Source organism: Gymnoscopelus microlampas (genome assembly GCF_963454915.1).
Source record: "Gymnoscopelus microlampas genome assembly, chromosome: 11".
Taxonomy (NCBI): Eukaryota; Metazoa; Chordata; class Actinopteri; order Myctophiformes; family Myctophidae; genus Gymnoscopelus; species Gymnoscopelus microlampas.
Window position 1 is genome coordinate 43,415,078 of NC_139948.1, and position 22,955 is coordinate 43,438,032.

Below are 22,955 nucleotides of genomic sequence, written 5' to 3' on the forward strand. Positions count from 1 at the left end.
GTTTCCAGGGCCAGTTTCTGCTGGGCCTCCTCTGAAACACAGAGACACAAAACATCAAATTTGAGGAGTTCTGCGGCCAGAGCGTTGAATGTGAACCTGCGTTGATTTGTTTACTCTTTTCATGGATCTCTGTGAAATTTTAGCAATGAAAACATCTTCTCCGTGAGCCCAAGTCACATGTAAAATGTAACCACTTCATCCCAGAATAGGGATGCTATGGTTTATCTACTGTAGTTTGCCCATTAAGACCTGAGGCTGATTCTACAAATGCCTTCTAAACCAGTAGTTCTCACGTTTTTGAATAGCCAATGTGATACAATCCAAAATGATACAGATTCTTTCCCGGTTTTAATGGGTTAAGTTTTAATTCTATAATCATTAATGCTGCCTGCTCATATCGACATGAGTTTTTTTTGGGGTGGTGTAGCCGCCCCCTATAAGTGAGTTTTGGACACCGACCAAAAGATTTGTATACCCCCTAACCCTTCCATTGTTAATGCAAATCGATACTTTTGCAAAGTCAGCCAATCACATTACAGCTAGTGTCATCACCACTAACTGTAATGTGATTGGCTGACTTTGCAAATTCAGGACTGTGATTGGCTAGCGAAACACATGACACATGTGCAGCCCTATGAATAGCAGTATGGACTTTAAAAAGAGTCATTTATCCTTTATTTAAAGTGAGTCATGTTGTGATGACCACACACCGCCCACTTCACACTGGGTGTGATTTTTTTACATTATTTAGGGATAGGCATTTGGACCTTTTTTTGGTAAATATTTAAGCTTTGGACTGTGGGCGATTAACTGCGGTTAACCATCTAAAACAGGGGTCTTCAACAGGGGGTCCGGGACCCCTAGGGGGTCCTCAGAGCTACTATAGGGGGTCCACCAAATCTTTGTGTGATAGGATCTAGTTTTTGGGGCGGTGTAACCGCCCCCTATAAGTGAGGTTTGGACACTGACCAATCCTGCAACGTGATTGGCCAATAGTCTACAACGCAGTCTACAACCCTAACCCTTCCACAGTCAATGCAAATCTATACTTTTGTGTATAGATTTTACAGCTAGTGGTGATGACACTAGCTGTAATGTGATTGGCTGACTTTGCAAATTCAGGACTGTGATTGACTGTGATTGGCTAGCGAAACACATGACACATGTGAAGCCCTATGAATAGCAGTATGGACTTAAAAAAAAACACTTTTAAGTTTTTTTTTAAGTGAATCACTTCCATCACTGTGATGACCACTGTGACCACACCGCCCACTTCACACTGGGTGTGATTTTTTTACATTAACCACTTGAACCCTATTCCTTTTCTGAGGGGAACATTAGCCAAAAATAGCAGATCTACAAGCTCTCAACGCCTCGCGCTGCGAGGCGTTGAGAGCTTGTAGATCGGCTATTTTTGGCAAAGAGGCTATAGGTGTAGAGGGAAAAAATAACAGACTAAGTAAAAAAATATATATAATCTGAAGCCCAATTTTATACAATATAGAGTAGGGGGTCCCTGCTTCATCTCTCTCTCAGCTAGGGGGTCCTTGGCCTGAAAACGTTGAAGACCCCTGATCTAAAACATCATATCAATAAATAAAGTTGCAGTCCTATGTGTGGGCAGTTCAAAGAGGGCCTAAAACATATATCGTAACATACATTAGGTCTTTATCTCAAGGTTGTTTTCTTCTCTTCAAATGTTTTTTTTTAGGTATTGAAAAATATTGTATGAGGAACAATTGTAGATTATATTTAAGTGAGTTATTCCATTATTCTGTTAATATTTTATGTATGACTCAATTTGTCTTGGTTATTAAGTCCTAAACGGTTACGGTTAACCGTTTAACTGTCCCATCTCTAATTAGTATGTATTATTGATTAGGTGTGTTGTGTTCCCAGAGGCACACAATGTGATGACAGTTAATTTGCATCCAGTGAGAGGACATGTTGTGTCGGGTCATTGTGTCTATTTTGTCTCACCTGGCACAGGAGCTTTGATAGCAGGGGGTTGGTGAGACAAGGGGGTCCGTCTGTGAGCAAAGAAGATGAGGAGGGAAAAGTGTTGGAAAAACACAGACGTGGTTCAGACCAAGAGACAATATCTAATCATAGGTTAAACCCTTTGAACCCCAGGGTCCCAATTCTGGGGTGAACATTCACGAAAATAGTCGATCTACAAGTAGATCTGCTATATAAGCGAAGAGATGTGTTGTAGACTAAAGAGGGAAATTCTTGCAGATCTAGGGCCCTGGGGGGCTTCGGTCAACTAAGTATATGGTTTAAGTCAGTTTAAGTCAAAAATTGCAGATCTACAAGCTCACAACGTGTCAGACGCATTGTAAGCTTGCAGATCGGCAATAGTTTTTTTTTTGTGTAGAGGGAAAAAGAGAAGAGCAGACCAAGTACCAAGCCAAAGGTCAAGTTTACAAAGTATTGAGGGTTTAAGTGGTTAAATGTCTGAAAACAAACATTTAACGTGAATCCAATATGTAGTGGGGGTCCCTGCTTCATCTTTCTCTCAGCTAAGGGGTCCTTGGCCTGAAAAACGTTGAAGACCCCTGGTTTAAGTGGTTAAAATTGTGTTTTTTTAATTTATTTAATGGCTTCAGAGAGGCATCATGAGAGAGTAGAGAGATACCTACTTGTTTGAGACTCTGTCTTGTTGTAAGTTGGCCAATGCAGCAAATCTGCTGCGTGCTGTTCTCAGGCTAGCGAGTACCTGTAGAGAGAGATGCAATTATAATACTTCAGCAAATTCACAAAACTGACTACTACTACTGACTACTTCTACTATAAATACTCACAGTAAATCTATTTGTAAAACTTAAAGATGAAGTAGTTTAGTGATTTTAGAAATACTTTGGTATATGTCACCAGGACACTTCAGACCAGGACCCCAAATGAAAGCGTTATTAATTTAAAATAGGCTACATCTATCAACTTGGCAAACATGGTTTATCTTTAGTTTAGTTTTTCTTTTGTCTTTTTTTGTGGTCTTTTTGGCATGCCATAGCTGTGTGATTCTGCAAAACCACTTACAGTACCACATTAAAAAAAGAAAAACATATAGTCTTCTAGCCTGGATTCGTGTAACGTGCCGGTATTTTGGTTGTGTGTAATATGGTACTGACAAAGTGGGACTTGGTACTGTGCTCAGTGTGCTGTGAAATATTAATCTGCATATTAAAAAAGAAAAGAGAAATCTTGACCTGTAACTACGTACCGGCCGATTCTAAAAACGCCTTCTAAATCATGACCTAAGCTGACCTTTTCTGAAAAACTTAAAATATTTATAAAAAAATTACAAAAGATGTATGTTGCTATATACTGTACGTAGCAACAGGAAAACATGCTTTGTTTTTTGGGAACCCCTTTTCCCGTCTTGAAAGGTATAGTTACAAATAGGGGTTCCCGCCCAAAATGGGTTAAATAGGGGGGCCAACCAAAACAAATCAACTAAATTTAACTAAAAAATAAGATTTATCACCACTGAAAGCCAAACTGATAGCCAAATGGCAGTTCTGGTAACTGCTCCAGGTGTGGCCACTTCATCAGTGGGGTGAAGGGTGCTGCAAACGCATTTCGGTACCGATTTAGCGCTATTTCAGCAGCCCCCGGACTGTATTTCGGCACCGTTTCTTTTCTTTGGTGCCCCCCCCCCTCCAAGCCTGGTGCCCCGGGTTGCAGCCCCTAAAGCTTGTGTATTAAGCCGGGCCAGTATATGTACTGTATTCTTACTGTAGAGCCTGCAGAACTGAATTATTACACTGTCACATACCCAAGCCCCAGCCCTGCATGCAGAAAAACTCACCTGTGCAAATGGTGTAACTATTAGATCCCCTGTGTAGCTGTAAAAAACAGAAGAGAGTATTAACTTTCCAATCATATATGTATGTTTTTTTATAGTTCAAACATTAATTTAGTTTTAATGTATTGCATACTGACTTTTACCAAACACCATGTTTTGAGGAAAACACAGCCTCACTGCAGATGTCACATAAGATTGACCCTCTGTGAGATGAACTTGGTAAGATGACACATCTCTTAAAATGTCCAACTAAACATGTAGAATGTTAGATGATGTTTGTTCTCAATTGTTCTGATCTCTCAAAGCATGTTTTAGCCGGCACTATTTATGCACTAGTTAACTAGTTGTCATGCGTCAAAACAAGCATCAAACCAGTCTAATAAGCGCACAGCCTAGCATTTCCATCAGTTTTATTTCACTAATTATCTGTTAGCTTTTTTGGAGCACTTGGCTGATGATACCCGAGGCAGTGTGTTGCATTGCGGGTAAAGGATGTACTTGAATGTCAATCTAAATAGACTAGCCAGCCTTGCAAGCTTCATCATCACTCACCTTCCACTAATGACAGACTCAAACCTTCGTGACAGCAGACCTGGCCTAACAAAATATCAAAATATTTCAAAGACTTATTTTCAGGTCTAGATCAGACTTGAGACAATGTGACCTATGGCATTAAACAATATAAATATAAGTGTTATTTTGAGGTCAACAACAGTTATTGTCTTTTTCAGAATGTGGCTGTCATTTTCTTTTTATATACTGTATAAAGAGGTAAATAAAAGGACTCCTTAGTTCTCTTTTCTTCTTTTTTTTGTGGGGGGGGGGGGGAATCAAAACACAGACAAAACAAAACAAAACAATAACAAATCTCAGAATCATAGAAGACGGTGCTTACACGTCACTGCCAGTAGAGGTGTTGCTTGACCTGATCATGGGTGAAAGTTCATAGTCACTGTCTGAGCGGTACAGGAAGGACTCCCTCCGCTGGGTGTGATGGAGGCTGGACTGCACAACGAGGCCGGACGGCCCCAGGAGGGTAGGACCCGATGGCCTGCTGCTGCCCACATCCAAGCTAGAGACGCGAGAGGAAAGTGTTGGTGGTGTGAAATTGGCACATTCTTTTGTAAAATAAAAATGAGACCCCTTAAATAAGTGCAATCTAATTATTGCAAAATAATTAAAGGATGTTTTTTTCTCTCTTTTTTAATAAAAAAAAACAAGTTTTTAATAAAGTTAAATAGCTCTAAAAGTTCAGTAGCAGGGGTCTCCCAGTCTCTCCTACTCTTAAGTAAAAAGTAAATTACATTTTTAGGTAGAATTTTTAACTAAGATTCTAACTCACAAATGTTAAGGACAATTATGTGCCATTCTCAGAGCATACAATTGATACACAGTTGTACATATTCTTTGTATTAAGTCCTTAGCTACATGGCCTTACACAATGCTTGCCTCTGTAAACACAATCTTTGTTCAGTTCTCACATAATTAAGTGTCTTGCTTTGTCAATTGATGTAGCCTCTTTTGAACCTAAATATTTTATAGAACACTTTACTCTCTGTCCTGGATAGGGGTCTAAAAATGCATGATTAATTAACCTTTTTAGCAAGGAGAGATTATTTTGTTTTCATTTATTTTCAACAAATTGATAATTTACATGTGTGGCTTCTGTGCAATCCCATTGTATCATGGTGACAGCTTAATCATTTGGTCATATTACACTGACATCATAGTAGAGTGTTATCTCCTGTCCCGTTTTAAGAAGGGATTTCACCTTCACCTACGTCAGTCCCAAGGCAGGGATTAGGGAATGGTTGTAATCAATGAGGGTCCTTAAAAGATTAGTTACCGCTAACGTGTGTAGAGAGAGTGATGTGTGTATACAATACATACACCCAATCACAAGGGACCCCTTCAGTGGCATCCTGTGGTTCCTGGTCCTGGTTTTCACTTAAGCTGCTTAGAACTGGTAATTTGATATAGTTTCAGACTGTAAACAACAACACCACACTATCAGTAAAACAGAAGTTTTAATATCTAACTAGCTAGCATAAAATAATTCCATTATTGTTATTATTATTATTATTATTATAAGTATTATTATTATTATTATTATTATTATTATTATTATTATTATTACCCTTATTATTAATTTACTAGTGGTGTAAACAGGACGGAAAAGATGTTGACACATTTTTATTTCTAATAGCAATAATAGAATGTTATAGTATACAGATGTACACAGTTAACTACCAGATAAATGAACAAGTAGTCTGGTGGCAACGATGGTTTAGCAGGTTTTTCGAGCGTGTGAACTTACTGACCGAACTTACTAAAGTTTGCTGTGAAAGTATCGGCTGTTTGAGTCTGTTTAACTGGCCCAATTATGAGTATACATTTGTGTTATCTTTTTAGATAAGCTTCGAGATATGGGACTGTGGTTTCTGAAAGGAAGTAAGGCTATACAATACCTATCACACACAAACACATACACTATTATACATTTGAATTGTTTTCAATGTACTGTTGGTATTTAGCAAGCTTTTTCGCAGACACTCTTATCCAGTGGGACTTACAAGGGTAAAATCTGAGTAAATGCATGAACCCTAGTCAACAAAGAACAGGGTAAATGGTCACAAGTAGAGTGCAATGAAAACAATGTAGAGCTTCAAAGTTAAACACCCTCCCACTGAAAATGTACATTCCATTTGTGTGAGACAAGGATAGAATGGTAACACAGACAGTGGTGGGAAAAAGTACTACATTTCTTTTCTTAAGTAAAAGTATCAACACTGCCACGTAGAAATACTCTGTTACAAGTAAAAGTCCAGAATACTAAATTTACTTGAGTAAAAGTACAAAAGTATTGGTATCAAAATGTACTTAACGTACCAAAAGCAGAATGTCCCGTTTGGGTAATATATGTTTTGTAATAATAATCAAAATCTACAAAGTAACTAGTAGTAACTAAAGTTTTCAAATATTTTTTGTGGTATACATCTCCACCAGGTGGGAAACTTTCACACATCCAGCCATCCTGGCTATCTGGAGTTCTCAACTTCCAGCTCCTGGATCATTGAACGATGGATTTAAACCAGCAATGAGGTAGAAGAGAGCAGTGGTGCTAATAATGGGCTCTGGGTGGGAAACCCCAGGGGTCCTTGAGGGGGTTCCAGCCCAAGGTTAAGTGCACTGCTATTTCACCAGCTAGAAGTTGTTACCCCAATGAGAGAATGTATAAGAATGACTATTCCAACATCACATGGTTTCACTCTCTCTACTGTTATCCCCCCACCTAAAGTTGTAGAATTGTGTGCACTAATGATAATACTAATACTAATACTACTACTAATAATAATAAAAATAATAATAATCATCACGAGAGAACCAGCGTTTCTCCCAACCCACAGAGTAGTAGTGCTGTACTAGGGGACCATTCACTTCACTTCGACCTCGTACAGTAACACTTTAAAAACTGCACACCAAAACAACAACAAGACTCTTAGGAACTGTGTCACTCCAAAAAGACAGGTGTCATTAAACATTAAACAGATGTTACTGCTGTGGTTGTTTTACTGGAACAGCTCGGCTAAGTTCGTGTGCTCGACGTGGAGCAGAAAATATATGCAGTGGAGTGAAACAGAAGAAAGAAAAAGACAGAACACATTAAACGCTCATACCCTACTTTCAAAACGTTTTGGAAAAGAAAGAAAGTTCTACAAGATCCCAACGTATCGCATCATGACACGTTGTGAGCTTGTAGCCTACATTAAAAAAAAAAAAAAAATTCAAAGAATGTTCGAGAAAACATGCAAGAAATAATAGATATAATGACAAGCCTAAACTAGTGACACCAGGGTTACAAACAACACAGCCAAGCAGCATGACATCCTACCTATATGATTTTTGCAGTCGTTTCCTCTTGGTTCCTCGTGTCCTGCCGAAGTGTCCTTGAGCAAAAGACTGAACGTTCCGCAACTCTGCCATCATAATTTGCTCAGGTGAAGATCGAGGGTCAGGTGAAGGTAGCTAACTGGAGTATATCTGCTGACAGAGTAAAAAAAGCATCAGTTTCCAACACTTTTTTTCCCCCTTCTTCCAGAATCCGTTCTCTCCTTCCTCTGTGAAGTGTGAAGTGTGTCAGATATGAGATCTACTTGCCTCCCTCAGCCAACTCAACTCCACCTGGTTGCTCACACCTCCTCCTCCGTAAAGCTGATTAGTTGGATGAGTTCAGGGAACAATCTGGCTGAGCATCTGGGTCTTTATGTTCTGACACACAACAGAACACCCTGCCTCGCTGTACTGGAATCAGTAATAGGAAGACAATGCTCCACTAAAGCCGTTAGTGCCAGCCAGTGGATGATTTTTATAAAACTTTAACCGCATTAACCCTGGCTGGGGTCCCAGTTTCAGGCATGTAGTAGAATATTTACAAAACAATACATTGTTTGTTTCCACCAACAATTGTGAAAATGGCTATTTTTGCCATGTGTCATATGATGAAGCATACAGGGTTTAAGTTAATATATCATTCCTCCCAGTGTCTAGAATGTACTGCACTCCCAGTTTCTTTAAGGGGTCCCACATTCACATAAATGTGCACTGTCATAGATTAATAGCATGAGTAGATGTGCATGTACAGTATAAGGAGTTGCCACTCGAAAAGTGAGCTGAAACTGAAATGCCAGAGAGGGTGAATTGTACACTTTGTATTCCATAGAATTGGAATCATATTAATCAAATACATTATTTTACATTCTGATTATAGATGGCAACTGTGTCTATCTCTGCCAAGCTGCTCTCTCCTGTGTCCGGTTAGCCTGATCCTCGGTGTGGTTAGTATATTATATTGGAGGCATGACTTACCATATAGCCAACTTAGCATTCATGTTTTGGTTATAGTAGCTGACAATGCACAAGTGTGCGTGTGTGGCGTAGCTAAGCCTCTTAAGAACACCAGACAAGTGGAGCCTTATGGAAGCCTTCAGGATTATGGTTTGGCATTTGGGATGCATTTATGAGATCTCTCATGGTCAAGGGACATGAAGACAGCTGTAGTGCAGCTTAAGAGGACACTGTTAGGTTTATGTGTGCTATATGAAAGTGCCTTGTGTGCCATCTGGAACGGATCATTAGGAAAATTGAAGTGTTCTTTGAGATAAGCATACTGATGCAATTGAGTGGCCATTCTCTTGACTTTAGGCCGATAGTGGCTAAAGTCCAACAGGTGTTTAAGCCTCTTTCTTGGCTGAAAATATGATTCTCTGTATGATTCACTCCATCCATCTGGTTCATGGAACCTCTTTAAAACAAGCTGTGATTTTGGACAATCTCACCTCGAGGAAGATAACTTCAAATTCATTTTTTTTTTTATAACTTTGTTTTTTTTACATCAAAATCAGTTACATTTATCACTTTATCAAATAAAATAAAACAAAACAAATCATAGAACAGACATTTACATGTACTTAGACAAACAAAAAACAAAACAAAAAACATATTTACATATTACCTGTTTAGACCTTTGTGGGGGTGCACATTAACCTCATTTTCTTACATCATCACATCCCTTCTCTTAGGATTATATATATTATCCATTTTTCCCATCGTTTTTCATAGAGATCTTCCCTTATTTTCAGTTTGAATGTTAATTTTTCCATGTCTTGAATATTGTCCACTATATTTCTCCACTGTTTATAGTCCGGTGTGTCAGTCTTGAGCCAGTTCCTGGTGATAGCCTTTTTCCCAGCCGCTAGGAGGATTTTGACTAGATAACAGTCTCCTGGATGTACAGTTCCCTCCATATGACCCAAATACATTACAATACAAGAATGGGGAATTTCGTAGCCTAAAACCTCACATATTGTTGAGTGCAGAGTTTCCCAAAAAGGCTGGATTTTCGTACAGCTCCAGAAGACGTGGAGACATTGGAGTCAATGTTTCCGCAGTTTCTCCAGCACGGCTGTTGATTCTTAATTTGTTTACTTTTAATCTGGGGTGTAATGAAATACCGAATTTGATTCTTCCATATGAATTCCCTCCATCCCTTTGACTGCGTTGTTGTCCGGTGCATTTCCCACATATCATACCACGTCTTCTCTGGAATCTCCTCACCCAATTCTTTTTCCCATTTACTCTTAACATATATTGTTGAGTATTTTTTTGATTCCATCAAACATGAGTATACTTTAGATACAGTCCTGGGTACAACCTCACCATATGCCCGTATAAAGAGTTTTATTATTGGATGGATTTCATCCTTAGCTGTTTTAATTTTCTTGTTATAATAATCTCTTATTTGTAAGTATCTGAATAAATCCTGATTTGACAAATTGTATGTGTTTTTTAATTCTTCAAAACTTTATTTCATTTTTCTTAATCAACAGGCACATGGTTGTCACACCCAGTTCCGTCCACTGTCTAAACCTCAGATCCAATAGCCCTGGCTTAAACGCTCCATCGTATGCAACCCATTTCAACAGGCCAAGTTCTTTTCCCAATTTCAATTGTTTTACAATGGAGTACCGTGTATTTAACGTGTAGCTTGTTATCGGGTCTAGTTCTATTGCACTCCTTACCCTTGCCGGGACCTCCTTTTCTCCAATACAAGTTTGAATCGGGAATGCAAACCCAGGAGTCTCAATTTCCTTCCACCGAGCTGTGTAGTCTGCACTACACCAGTAAATAAGTGGGCGCATTTGTGCTGCATGATAATATTCTCTTAAATTTGGGAGAGCCATCCCTCCTTTATCTTTGGGCAGCTGTAATGTACTGTATCTTATTCTAGGTCGTTTTCCTTCCCAAACAAATCTTGATATAAGTTTATCCCATTTTGTAAACTGAGTTAGTGGAACCGGCAACTTCAAATTCATTTTAAATTGGATGGAGACTTTACAGAGCATTTTAACCCTTCTGACACCATTATTTCTTGAGAGAACACTTGAGAGATTGTAGAGGGGGTGCTATGATTAACCACTTAAACCCTTTATACTTCATTGATCAGAGTCGCCCAGGGCTCTATACTATGGTCTGCTAATATTTCCCTCTATACCAAGTCCTTGCTACAAATTGTCAATCTACAAGCTCACGTGTCTTGTCGCAACATATGAGCTTCTAGATCTATTCATGGCGAATGATCGCCCCCAGAATAGGGAGCTAGTTTGAGGTACCAATAAGGAGGACCCTTGCATATAACTAATCACAATTACCCAGTGATATATTGCTGCTAGCTCATGGAAGCATAGCTTTAAGTAAGCCTTTCTACCAGTGGTGGAAAGTAACAAAGTACACTACTCAATTACTGTACTTAATTTTGAGGTATTTTTTACTTTACTGGAGTATTTCCAGTTTGCAGTACTTTTACTTCTACCTAACCCCACTACATCTCAGAGGCAAATATTGTACTTTTACTCCACTACAATTATTTGAAAACTTTAAAAAAAAATGTAAAGTTTTCAAAACGGTTAATAGTTACTTTGCATATATAAATTATTAATTTATAAAACATACATTAACCACTTTAGCCCTATTTTGTACCTAGGCTATTTGAAAATAGCCAATCTACAAGCTCACAATGCGTCGCAATGCAACGTGTTGTGAGCTTGTAGATCTGCTATTTTCTAGCCATTTTGTACTTTTACTTTTGGTACTTTAAGTACATTTTGGTGCCAAAACTTTTGCACTTTTACTTTCTTCCACCACTGCTTTCTTCCCAGAGGGCAGGAGCCTATCTCCTGTTTCTGTTGCATAAGGCAGCTTGATGTACAAATAAATACCCCCCTGGACACAATGCTAGCATGACTCAATCCAACCCATGATGCTGAGTGACAAGCAGGCAGTGGTGGAAAAAGTACTTAAATTCTTTACTTAAGTAAAAGTACCAATACTGCAATATAAAAATACTCTGTTACAAGTAAAAGTCCAGAATTCAAAATTTAGTTGAGTGAAAGTACAAAAGTATTGGCATCAAAATGTACTTAAAGTACCAAAAGTAAAAGTACTAAATATTTGAAAATAGCCGATCTACAAGCTCACAACGCGTCGCGATGCGACGCGTTGTGAGCTTGTAGATCTGCTATTTTCAAATAGCCTATGTATAAAATAGGGCTGAAGTGGTTAATGTATGTTTCATTATATCATAGTTTATATCTGAAAAGTAACTAGTAACTATAAAGTTTTCTAATAAATGTAGTGGAGTAAAAGTACAATATTTGCCCCTGAGATGTAGTGGAGTAGAAGTAAAAAGTATTGGAAATTGGAAATACTCAAGTAAAGTACAAATACCTCAAAATTGTACTTAAGTACAGTACTTAAGTAAATGTACTTAGTTACTTTCCACCACTGCAAGCAGGATCGACTTAAGTATGACCCAGCCGGGGATCGAACCCTAACATCCCAGTCTCAGGGCGGATACTCTGACCTCAAGGCCAAGCCACACTGCGCTGGTATGAAGCAAAGCTTTACTTACTCTTTACATGTCATTTTGTGTTGTATCATTTAATCTGTTGCTGTACTCATGAAATGTATATTTGTACAGAAATGACACTATTTTGTATATTTTGATTTCCAGTATTTTACTTATTTTGCTGTAAGTTTGACTTGAATTGAATTGTCACTTACACGCAGGGCAAGAAAACCATTTGCTTGCACACCAGAGGTTTGTCACTGAAGTAAAAAATAAACATTACTTCTCTTCTATGAATGCATTACAGTCAGTAAGAATATTATGAGGAAACGGCCGTGGAAGTTATGACACATTTATTGGACGACGTGGTAAAATACAAGCATACTTATGGTATGTTGAGCAGTGAAATGGTAGCAAATCCTTCTCAGGTAGCCAGAGATGGTCTAGGACTGAATCCCACCAGTTGTGCCCCCAACCCTTTCCTACTGTCTCAAAACAAACAGGACAAAATACAAAAACATTTGATTCCTAGTGCTTCTATGTGATACTGACACCAGAAGGTAACTTATTCTTAACACGTTTTATAAAATCATCGTACCTAAAGTTGTCATAATAGAAACGACGGCAGAATCACACTTTAGTCCGGTGTGTTGTGTCTGCTAATGCATTTAAATGAATTTGATTTATGCAGTGTTTACCAAAGACCAAAACAACAGGGTGCTTCATGGGTTCCCATATCAAATTATTTTCCAGTTGTATTCATTTCTAAATTGTTTTATTGTACTAATGTATGATAACCTAATGATCATAAATACAGCAACCGGGGATATGATTCCCTATGTGGAAAGAAACTTAACTTAAGATCTTGTTTCATGCATGAACCAAAGACCCTATGGCCATGAAGCATTGCAAATCTGGCAAGAGAACCCACTCAATTCCAGGTGTTAGGCCTGCAAAGTGTAATTTTAACTGTCATTTAGAGCACATGAATACAGGTGAAACATGTACTATAGTGCATTGGTTCTCAAAGTGGGGTCCGGGGACCCCCAGGGGTCCTTGAGGGAGTTCCAGGGGTCCCCAGCTAAATGATAGATTAGGCACCAAATGGACCCTTATGGGTCTGTAACTCAGCGAGTGTACAAATGGAACCAAATGGACCCGTTCCATTTGTACACTCTCAGAGTTAAATTGACATAGATTTTACAATATGAATTGAGGTCCCAGAGGTATAAATGCCATTAAATGGGGGTCCGTAGCCTAATGCATGTCAAACTGGGGGTCCTTGAAATTAAAATGGTTGAGAATCACTGCTAGAGCCGTAAAAAATCTTCTCTTATGGGGGTCCCTGGCATATCTTTTGAAATGGGGGTCCGCAGGCTAATCTGTTAGTTTGGGATAGTTTGTCGCACATCAAAAACATATGATTTCAACAGAAATCACATATGACTCGGATGAACTCAAATCTGATACAGAGTTTACAATTCAATCATTTGCGAGTCAACATTTATGATGTTACACATCACTGACAACAATCAGCAAGAGCCCCAGTAAGAGGCACACACACACACAGTTACAGCCGTCACTCCTGGCCAACGTAGATCTTACAGTGCAGGTACGCTAGTTTCTCCGCACGAGTTTTCCTCAGTAGGGGCATCCACTCCCAGTGGGGCAGCTCCACCACCCTGTAGCCAGCCAACTGCAGCTGTCTCCTCTTCATAGCATGGAGACCCATAAGCTGGTGGGTTCGGTAGCAATACTGGCTCCTGTTGGACGCCTGGACAGCTAGCTTGACCGAGGCCGCTTTGGGGGAATCTCTGTGGTCGGGTTTGGTGTGAACCCCGGAGAAAGTACTTTCGGCTAAGTCCACCACTCCTACCCTGAATACCCCCTCCCCTCCTTCTACTGGGTCTATCCTGCGGAGAGGAGGTGGTCGTTGAACAGCAGGAGGGGTGCTTGACTGGTGGGTGGCATTTCTGGATTTTGTCAGCTGTGCCAGTAGCTCCTCGGTGAGCACAACACCCGTGTTGGTTTTCTCCCAGCCGTGATGAGAAGGAGCGGTCGATAAACTCTTCCCTGGGGATGAACTGGTGTTAGGGGACGTGGTCCTCACTGGCATTGGCTGTCCGGCGGGGTCAAGATGAACTTCCAGGTCTATAGAGCGGGTGTGCGGGAGGATCATCCGTTTAGATACAAACTCTGGGCCTCCCAGGAGATCCTGCAGTGCACATTCTGCCTCTTGGACCTCCGGCTTCAGACAAACATCAGACTGGGCGTATTTCCACAGCATCGCCGCCACCTCTTCCCTCAGCTGGTGGCCGAGCCGAGGCCCCGTCCAGTGAGGGAGCTCCAGACCCACAGTTCCATCCAAAGTGAACAGGTCTTTCCTCAGGTCCATCTTTGAGGATTGTGTCGCTAGGGAGATGAATTCGGGGCTCAAGGCCAACTCCAGCAGGTCCTCTGGGAGCTCAGAGACAAAGGCCAGACCAAGGAGTCCAGTGAGAAGATGCTGCGGGTGACGCTGGAACTCTGCTTTCCTCTGTCTCATGCCGTGTGTGAGGCTGGAGTAGAGGGCTGGGTGTTGGCTGGGGAGGACTCCCATCGTGCCAAAGGCCCACAGCAGTTTCGCTGAGTCTTTGCTCCTGCAGTGCGATGCCAGTGAGGGCAATCTCTCCGCCACGGCGTCCAGAACCCGGTCATCGCGGTAATGCAGCGCAGAGGAGGCCAGCGCCACGTGCATCAGCCCCTGGACGCCCATCGCGGGGGCCCGACGGGGCACTTCTCGTGCCATGGCCTTTAGCCATGGCAAGTGATCGAGCCAGCTAAAACGCATCAGTTTCAACACGTTGACCATGGCATAGTCACTCATGTCTGCCACCACAGAATGGGCCTTGTCCACCAGGCGGTACACTGCAGCTTCAGGGAGTGACATCTGGGATTTAAAGAGCCCCAGGCACACAGTGCCAACCTCCTCAGGCTGTAATTTATACAGGTGCTGCATCAGGAGCTGCTCTACGGGACGGACCAGGTCTGCCGGGCACTGCCTGCTTTCTCCTATGACATATAACAACTGGATCAGCTCTGGGATGCCAACCTGTCCTAAATGCAAGCTCACCGAGTCATAAAGGCTCTTGAGGAACTCAGGCACTTGTCTCCCCAGGCAGCGCCACAGGTCTGCAGCCAACAGCAGCTGATGGAGGCCCATCTGTCCGGCCCTGGAGCTCAGCTCTGCCTCGTAGAGCCCCAGCATGCTGTGTCTGGACGGCAGCCCCAGCCACACGAACGCCTGCAGCACCTGCAGGATCTGAGTGTCTGTGAAGCGCTGCAGGTTTTCCACGGCGTAGCGGAGGAGCATGATGAAGCGCGTGTCGCCCCTCACCAGAGGGGTCTGATTCGTGTGCACGTGGCCGAGCTCCTGAAGGATCTCGGTGACCGTCGCAGCATCCATGCTGCCCTTCAGAACGGTCACTTTGTGGAGGAGGAGGAAGGCCTCTTCGGCATTGATCGGGTGGGGGCGGCAGCTCAGGTCAAGGGTCATGGAGGCGTACTCTGGCCGGCACCGTTGGAAGGCACGCGGTTCACCCTTAACGTCAGGCTGCGGGGCGTCAGAGGAGTATGACGGCGGTGATGGCGGCTCTTCCTCTGAGGCTTTGCTGAAGGCCAGATCCACCAACGTGTTTTTGGTGCTGGAAAGCCACCGTGAGGAACTCACGCTGTAGTGGTTGCTCTGCTGCCTAAAGGCACCAGCCAGAGTGGACAAACACAACTCGTCGTCCTCACTCTCCCTCTTGCTCCTGGACAATCTGGTCTCCTGTGTGAACTGAGGGTAGGACAGTGGGTTGTACTGCAGCCTGTAGCTACCTGGTACGGCTGCCGCCTCATGGTGCCGCAGCTCCTCGTCCACCTCCCTCTCCTCCTGCTCATCGCCCACGGCCTCAGGTCTGCCATGGAGCTGGTGCAGAGGTCGCGCCCGGAGGAGATCTTTGCCCAGCGGGAAGAGACGACGCAGCCTGGCCACGTGTCGACAGGGCTCCCAGGCAGACATACACTCTGTCTAAAAGGCAAAAGAGAAGGATTTAGTTTAAAAAGAAAGTCTATTTATTTGGGCTAAGAGTGACAGATAGCAGATAGCTCACCAATATTCACATTATTCACATTTCAATTATGGCAAGGTAATGTCTATCTGTCTGTCTGTCTGTCTGTCTGTCTGTCCATTTATTAATTTCTGGTTCAGAATCATTGAACCGTACGTCCTATTTCAGTATTTTTTATTATATATACTGTATATATATATATATATATATATATATATATATATATATATAGTATATGATTAATAATACTATATTAATTATAGTATATGATTAATGACAGTCTAATTGAAGTATAAATTAGACAAATCTCTGCATGCCTGCGTGCATGTTAGAGTGTGTATTTGTCATTCACGTATCTCGAGAACCATCGGAACGATCAACTACAAAATTTCCGTACGTATCACAGGCATATATGGAGATGTGATTGTACAGAACCACCAACCGACCAAAATGACCGTATACGGGCATACCGCTTAATACCCATTACCCCTACCCATTTATGGGCATCTGTATATGCCGATGACATCAGGGATCTACATATGTGGGCATAAAAGGGACAAAGACGGACCGATACAGCAGTGATATCCATATATGGGGACACAGACAGACAGATAGACAGACAAACAAACATATCTCCATGTATGGTCACTAAGTGACGTGTTGTAAGCTTGTAGAGCTGTTTTATATTTGAAAATGTATGAACATTTTTCAACATGGAAACGATTATGGCGATTATGCAAAATAATTACGACTATCTCAAATAATATTGTGATTAGACGATTATGTAATATTGTGACAGGCCTATCCAGGATGAAGCATAAGAATACTGTAGCTGCAATAAAAAGCCCAACAAATTGTAATCTGATCATTTTGTCACACAGGTATGTTTAGCAGACTAATGAACCAATATAATGAATTGGTGTATTAGTGATGAACATAAATTATGACTTAAGTCTTAAATTATTTGAAACTAACTACAAACCCATCATCACTCACCAAGTGAGTTATTGATTATTATAGCCTAAGCCATGCAGGAAAGCGTTCATGCTTTCCCAAACTGCACCAGAAGATGGCACTGTAAGGAAACATTTGTTTTAGTGCTGATTCAAAATGCCTGTGGGTCGGGATTTTTTTTTGGGGGGGGGGGGGTTCCCAGACGACAGTTATGTGACAAGTTAAGAACTTTTAATACCTTTTGAATACATAAATAAATACAAAATAAAATACCATTACTGCATCAAAAGTAATCAACAGACTATACTATACTATGAAAACTGGTCAAATATTGGCCAAATTGTCAAATAATATAAGAAATAGTTTTCAGCTTATACATCGGCTATTTTCACAATATTTATCTGTGGCACAGAGTCAAACAAAATGTATTGCCTCAACTCCTACAATTTCAAGTGCTTGTCAGGGTGGAGGGGTCCCCAGTTCAAAATAAATATGATTATTGTTGGGGGTCACGGCCTGAGAAGGTTGATGAGAACCACCACAATAGCAGACTGGAATTGAGTCTCCATCGTTAATGGACATAGCTGTACTTGATTGATAAGTGGGAACTGTGTGAAGGCTGCTGGACGTTTTACAACAGTCCTGTGCACCTCCATTCACTCAAGAGTACATCCATTCTGAAACATCAATAAAAAAAAACTAATGCCACTTTTGCAACTTTAAGAATGTAAAAGTGGATTCCTCTTTACAAAGGGCACGTGGTGACGGTGAGGAACACCAAGGCCAAAGTGCCAAAAAGTAACTAATTGGTAAAGAATTCAACACCATGCTAAATTGAAATTTGCATCAATCATTGCATCAATTTCAATGCTCAGAGAGCTGTTAACACTAGGATAGGTGGGCACCAAGGAAGAGTGGGCACCTCTGTGTTAAATTGGCTATTTTTTCCCGGAATGTTAAAATATATATATATTTGGGAAATGTTTTTAAGTAAAGTAAAGTACACATGATTAGAACATGATTAAACATTCGACAATTAAGGTCTAATATTTCTAAAATTGCTTTAAAAAAAAATCATTTTAGGGCATAAACAAGAAGTTGAAGGATACAATTAAGTCTGATAATGATGTACTATGCATGTTCACATCAGGTATACTTTACATCACTTAAGACCATTTTTCAATTATATTATTTTCTAACATTTTGGACAAAATAGCCAATTTTAAATCGAGGTGCCCAGATGTCCCTATCTGTTACCATGCCCACAGTACTTCAATGCCCAGAGAGCTAAATGTTAGCATGCAGGATACTGCCAAGGACATAGGCTAAGTTTAAATAAATGATTGAATGTACATTAGTCTTTTCTGAATTAGCCTAGAGTCTGAGTAAATGGAGGATATGCACTGACCTCTGTCTGCTGTGTGAGGACATAGTCTATGCAGAAATATCAGTTGTGTTCATCACACTTCATTCAAACCAGAAACCAAACCATCACCCATTAAAATGAGCTAATAAACCCTGTCAGTTACTAAACCTTTCAAATTACAGAGAGAATAACTCCACAACCGACCCTAGCATATGAAGAGTCACATAATTGTACATTGGCTAGTATTATAGTTTGGCCTGAACCTCTATTAACAAAATAATAACCGCACTACCATCACCTCAAATGGGAATACTAAAGATATTAAGGAATTAAGCATCATAAAGTTCCCTGTGCCAGCCTATTACCAGAATATGTAATATTTTCTTCGTTATTTCTTTCGTTCACAGAGACAAATATGAATGTATGCTTATAAATGTTGAATAACTCACCGCTATATGTACTATAGAATGTTGAGTTCGGCTGAGGTTTTGCTGCTGCAGCCATACAGCCGAAATGTTATGACCATAGAGTTGAACATATTAATATGACTCTCTGCATGCAGCATGTTGCTGCTTCCTGTATGCTAAGGTCGTATGTGTTGACGCTACGGCAACGCTGCTGGGTCAAACTTCAAAAGGCGACACACGGCGAACAGTACAAATGTAAAGGCTCCCCATGAGTATATTGAAAATTGTTGTGATATCCATAGTAGTTTAAATATAATCTAAGTAAAAAAAGAATAACATTTGCAGATATTAATTTCCCCTGCTCACCATGTTTTGTGTGTTTGTTTGTTTGTTTGTTTGTTTATTTGTTTGTTTTAGTTTTTTTCCTTTCTTTTTCTTTTTCGTGGAATGATAGTTCCCTCTCCTGGGCTGTATTGGTCCCTGCAGTAGCCTACCTTTGTGCTTTTTCAGCCTCTGACAGTAGGCCTAAAGGGAGAGCATAATGTTGAACCAACTTTCAGGTAAAAGTGAAATCAGCAGGGTGCTGTAGCTGTCCCAAAAATGTAGCCATAAGTACAATATTGAGTTCAAAATCTATAACTGTCATTCTTGCTATTTTTTACAAGGGATAGAAAAAATACAATTCTTGAAAGGTTTCGCCTATAATGACGAGGTTAAGTTTGTGTGTGGGTATTGTAACCAATGAAAAGTATTAACAAGATCTTGTGACCAAATGAGAACTACATTGGATCCATGATTCACACACACACACACGCACGCACGCACGCACGCACGCACGCGCGCGCACACACACACACACACACACACACACACACACACACACACACACACACACACACACACACACACACACACACACACACACACACACTCAACAGTGACAATATCAACATTTCAAAAATCTCTTCGAAAAACCTCCAGCATCTTCCCATGAAAGAGCCACCGACACAAAGCTTGATGAGTTGCACAGTTTATTTTATAAGGCAATACAAATAAGAAAATATATAAGAATCCAGAATAAATAGACTTAAATATTTAGATAAGAATCCAGAATAAATAGACTTAATAATAAATAAATAAATAAATAAATAAAACGATGCACACACACAATATTACAGCTCGCTGTATGACAAAAATAAGGCAACAATGTGATCTTCAATAAATAAACTCGATCAATAAATAAACTTGATCAATAAATAAACGATAAATAAATATCTAGGGTCCGGTGTGTTAGATGGTTGCAGCGAACAGGTCCAGTCTCAGGAGATGGGTGAGGAGGGTGACTCTCACATCCTCCCAGCCGCTAGCACTGTAGTCCTGCAAGGACAGACAGAGACATTTTAAAAGTTAATCACAACATTCTAGTCTAGTTTGGTATAAAGTCGATTGATTGATTGATTGATTGATTGATTGATTGATTGATTGATTGATTGAATACTTTATTAACAAATTGCAAATAGTACAGTGGTACGATTAATGGTGCTAAAAGGATAACACAAAAAGCCCTAAGGGCTAGTTTCCATTGTGGTCCTGTGTATTCAATTCATCGATTATAGACCAAATCATGGATTAAAAAAAGGCTTTGCATAAGATAGATAGACAGATAGACAGATAGACAGATAGACAGACAGACAGAAAGAAAGAAAGAAAGAAAGAAAGACAGAAAGACAGAAAGACAGACAGACAGACAGACAGGTTTCAATAATGACATGCTGACCTTCTCTTTCAGAATTCTCTCCAGGGATTTGAAGTGGAGTTTGGTCCTGTGTGTCAGTCTGGTGACAGAGTGAGATGGAGCCACGTCCATTACCTTCACCTGAAACAGATAGATAAGAACAAATTAGTCTCTCTCTCTCTCTCTCTCTCTCTCTCTCTCTCTCTCTCTCTCTCTCTCTCTCTCTCTCTCTCTCTCTCTCTCTCTCTCTCTCTCACACACACACACACACACACACACACACACACACACACACACACACACACACACACACACACACACACACACACACACACTCTCTCTGCCATTGCCATATTGCCATATTGTGGTTATACATACACAGTGTCGTAGTTCGGTGATCTGACGGAACAGTTCGTTGTTGAACATGTCCACGTCCCTCTGGTCCCAGTTGGTGTCGTTGAGGCTCTCACTGTCGAACACACGTGACACCTCGTCCAGGGTGTCCACGAGGAACACCAGCTTCTCATCAGCCTGCCAGAGTGAGAGAGAGAGAGAGAGAGAGAGAGAGAGAGAGAGAGAGAGAGAGAGAGAGAGAGAGAGAGAGAGAGAGAGAGAGAGAGGGAGGTAGAGGTATAGAGATTAGACCAAAGTGCCTCATCTGCTGCAGTATCCATATCCTGGAGGGAACTTTAGCCAAACATATAGCAGATCTACAAGCTCACAACATGTCGCAATGAGACGCATTGTGAGCTTGTTGATTGGCTATTTTTAGCAAATAGATTGACAGCAAAAAGCGGTCCAAGGTACAGAGCCAACTCAGGTCCAGTTTATTCTAGAGGGGTTAAGTGGTTGCTGCTTATAGAGCTGCCTCTACTACCAATACCTCTAGTAGTAATAATACTTGTAGAACTACTATATAGCCTACTTCTACTACTACTACTACTACTATAAATCATAATGATACATTACAATAAGAACAATATTCATTCATTAATGTCAATGTCCAGAAATGATGTAATAGGCCTACCGTGAGCTTGGAGGCGTGGCTGTACTGTTTCCCAGGGAAGTGTAGAAGTTCACCTGAACTGTTGTTACTGTTACCCTAGAGAGAGAGAGAGAGAGAGAGAGAGAGATATATTGGATTTAATGTTTTATTTAAAATGTTGCTTTTTATCCCTTTTTTCTCCCCAATGTAGTTGTTATGCCAATCGATTCCTCCCCGCACACATTTCTATGATGTCACTGCTGTTATCCTAGAACTCAAATAATTTAATCATCAAAATGATGATGTTTGATTTTAGCACATTTATATTTATAAACTCATACTTAAACTTTATACAACTTACAATACTAATAAATGGCAAAATGAAGCCTTCAAATAATACTGAAATAGTTCATGTAAATGCATAGTTAACTTACCATCTTCCTGAGCATGGAGATAGTATAGTTATTGTACTCCTGGAACTTGGAGCTTTTGAACCCAGTGTGATCCTCCTGCTTTCTCAGCCACGTGCACGAGCTCTCGGCCTCGACCACGGCCACGAGCACCATCATCATCATCATCATCATCATCATGATGGCTTTATATATTTTTTAATTAAACTGCAATTGCTCTAAATGACCACGGAGACGAGGAGATCGCTGTTTTACCAAATGCACGTACAGTATGTCCCGGTGAAGCCAAGTATAGGTGTAGAAGTCTGTTAATAGTCCTTTTTTCAATAAAAGCAGCAGTTCGTTTTTCTGGTGAAGGTATGAAGAGTCTTAAAGCTCTTGTTCTGGTTGGTGCTGATTTGTTGAGTGCCATTCTCACCTGTAAACCCCAGTTTAAATAGACGGGGAAAACTAAAGCGAGTTGAAAAGTGAAATAGAATGGGTTTGTCGGGGAAGCCCCGCTGCTTTTCATACCTGAATGAATGAAGCCGCAGGTAAGAGAGTGCTCTCAGGGGTCATCAATATGTCCATTTTAGATTTTGTTTTTACACATCATTATAATGTTCTCATTTTGATCCAATTACTGAGTGTCAGTCTCCAGGTTTTCCTCAGAATGTGACACTGATTTACTTTACTATGACACTATGTGTATGCCACATTAGAATCCACTAGGACAGTGGTTCTCAAACGTTTTATTTTCAAGCACCCCCATAACTCTGAGAGTTTACAAATGTAACCACATGGACCCTGTTACAT

At 40.6% G+C, this 22,955-nt stretch overlaps 1 protein-coding gene across 1 annotated transcript; it reads right to left on the reverse strand.

The window, feature by feature from the left end:
• Positions 1 to 12,550: 12,550 nt before the first annotated feature.
• On the reverse strand, positions 12,551 to 19,207 carry fastkd5 (FAST kinase domains 5). The gene is made up of 2 exons (XM_084071684.1): positions 19,073 to 19,207; positions 12,551 to 16,263 (listed from the first exon to the last, which is right to left on the reverse strand). The coding sequence occupies exon 2, from the start codon at positions 16,252 to 16,254 to the stop codon at positions 13,792 to 13,794; it is 2,463 nt and encodes an 820-aa protein (XP_083927810.1). The 5' UTR covers positions 16,255 to 16,263; positions 19,073 to 19,207; the 3' UTR covers positions 12,551 to 13,791.
• Between the last annotated feature and the right edge of the window lie 3,748 nt (positions 19,208 to 22,955).

Coding starts and splice junctions, on each gene's coding strand:
- fastkd5 (XM_084071684.1), bottom strand. CDS start 16,254: ATGTCTGCCTGGGAGCCCTGTCGACACGTGGCCAGGCTGCGTCGTCTC.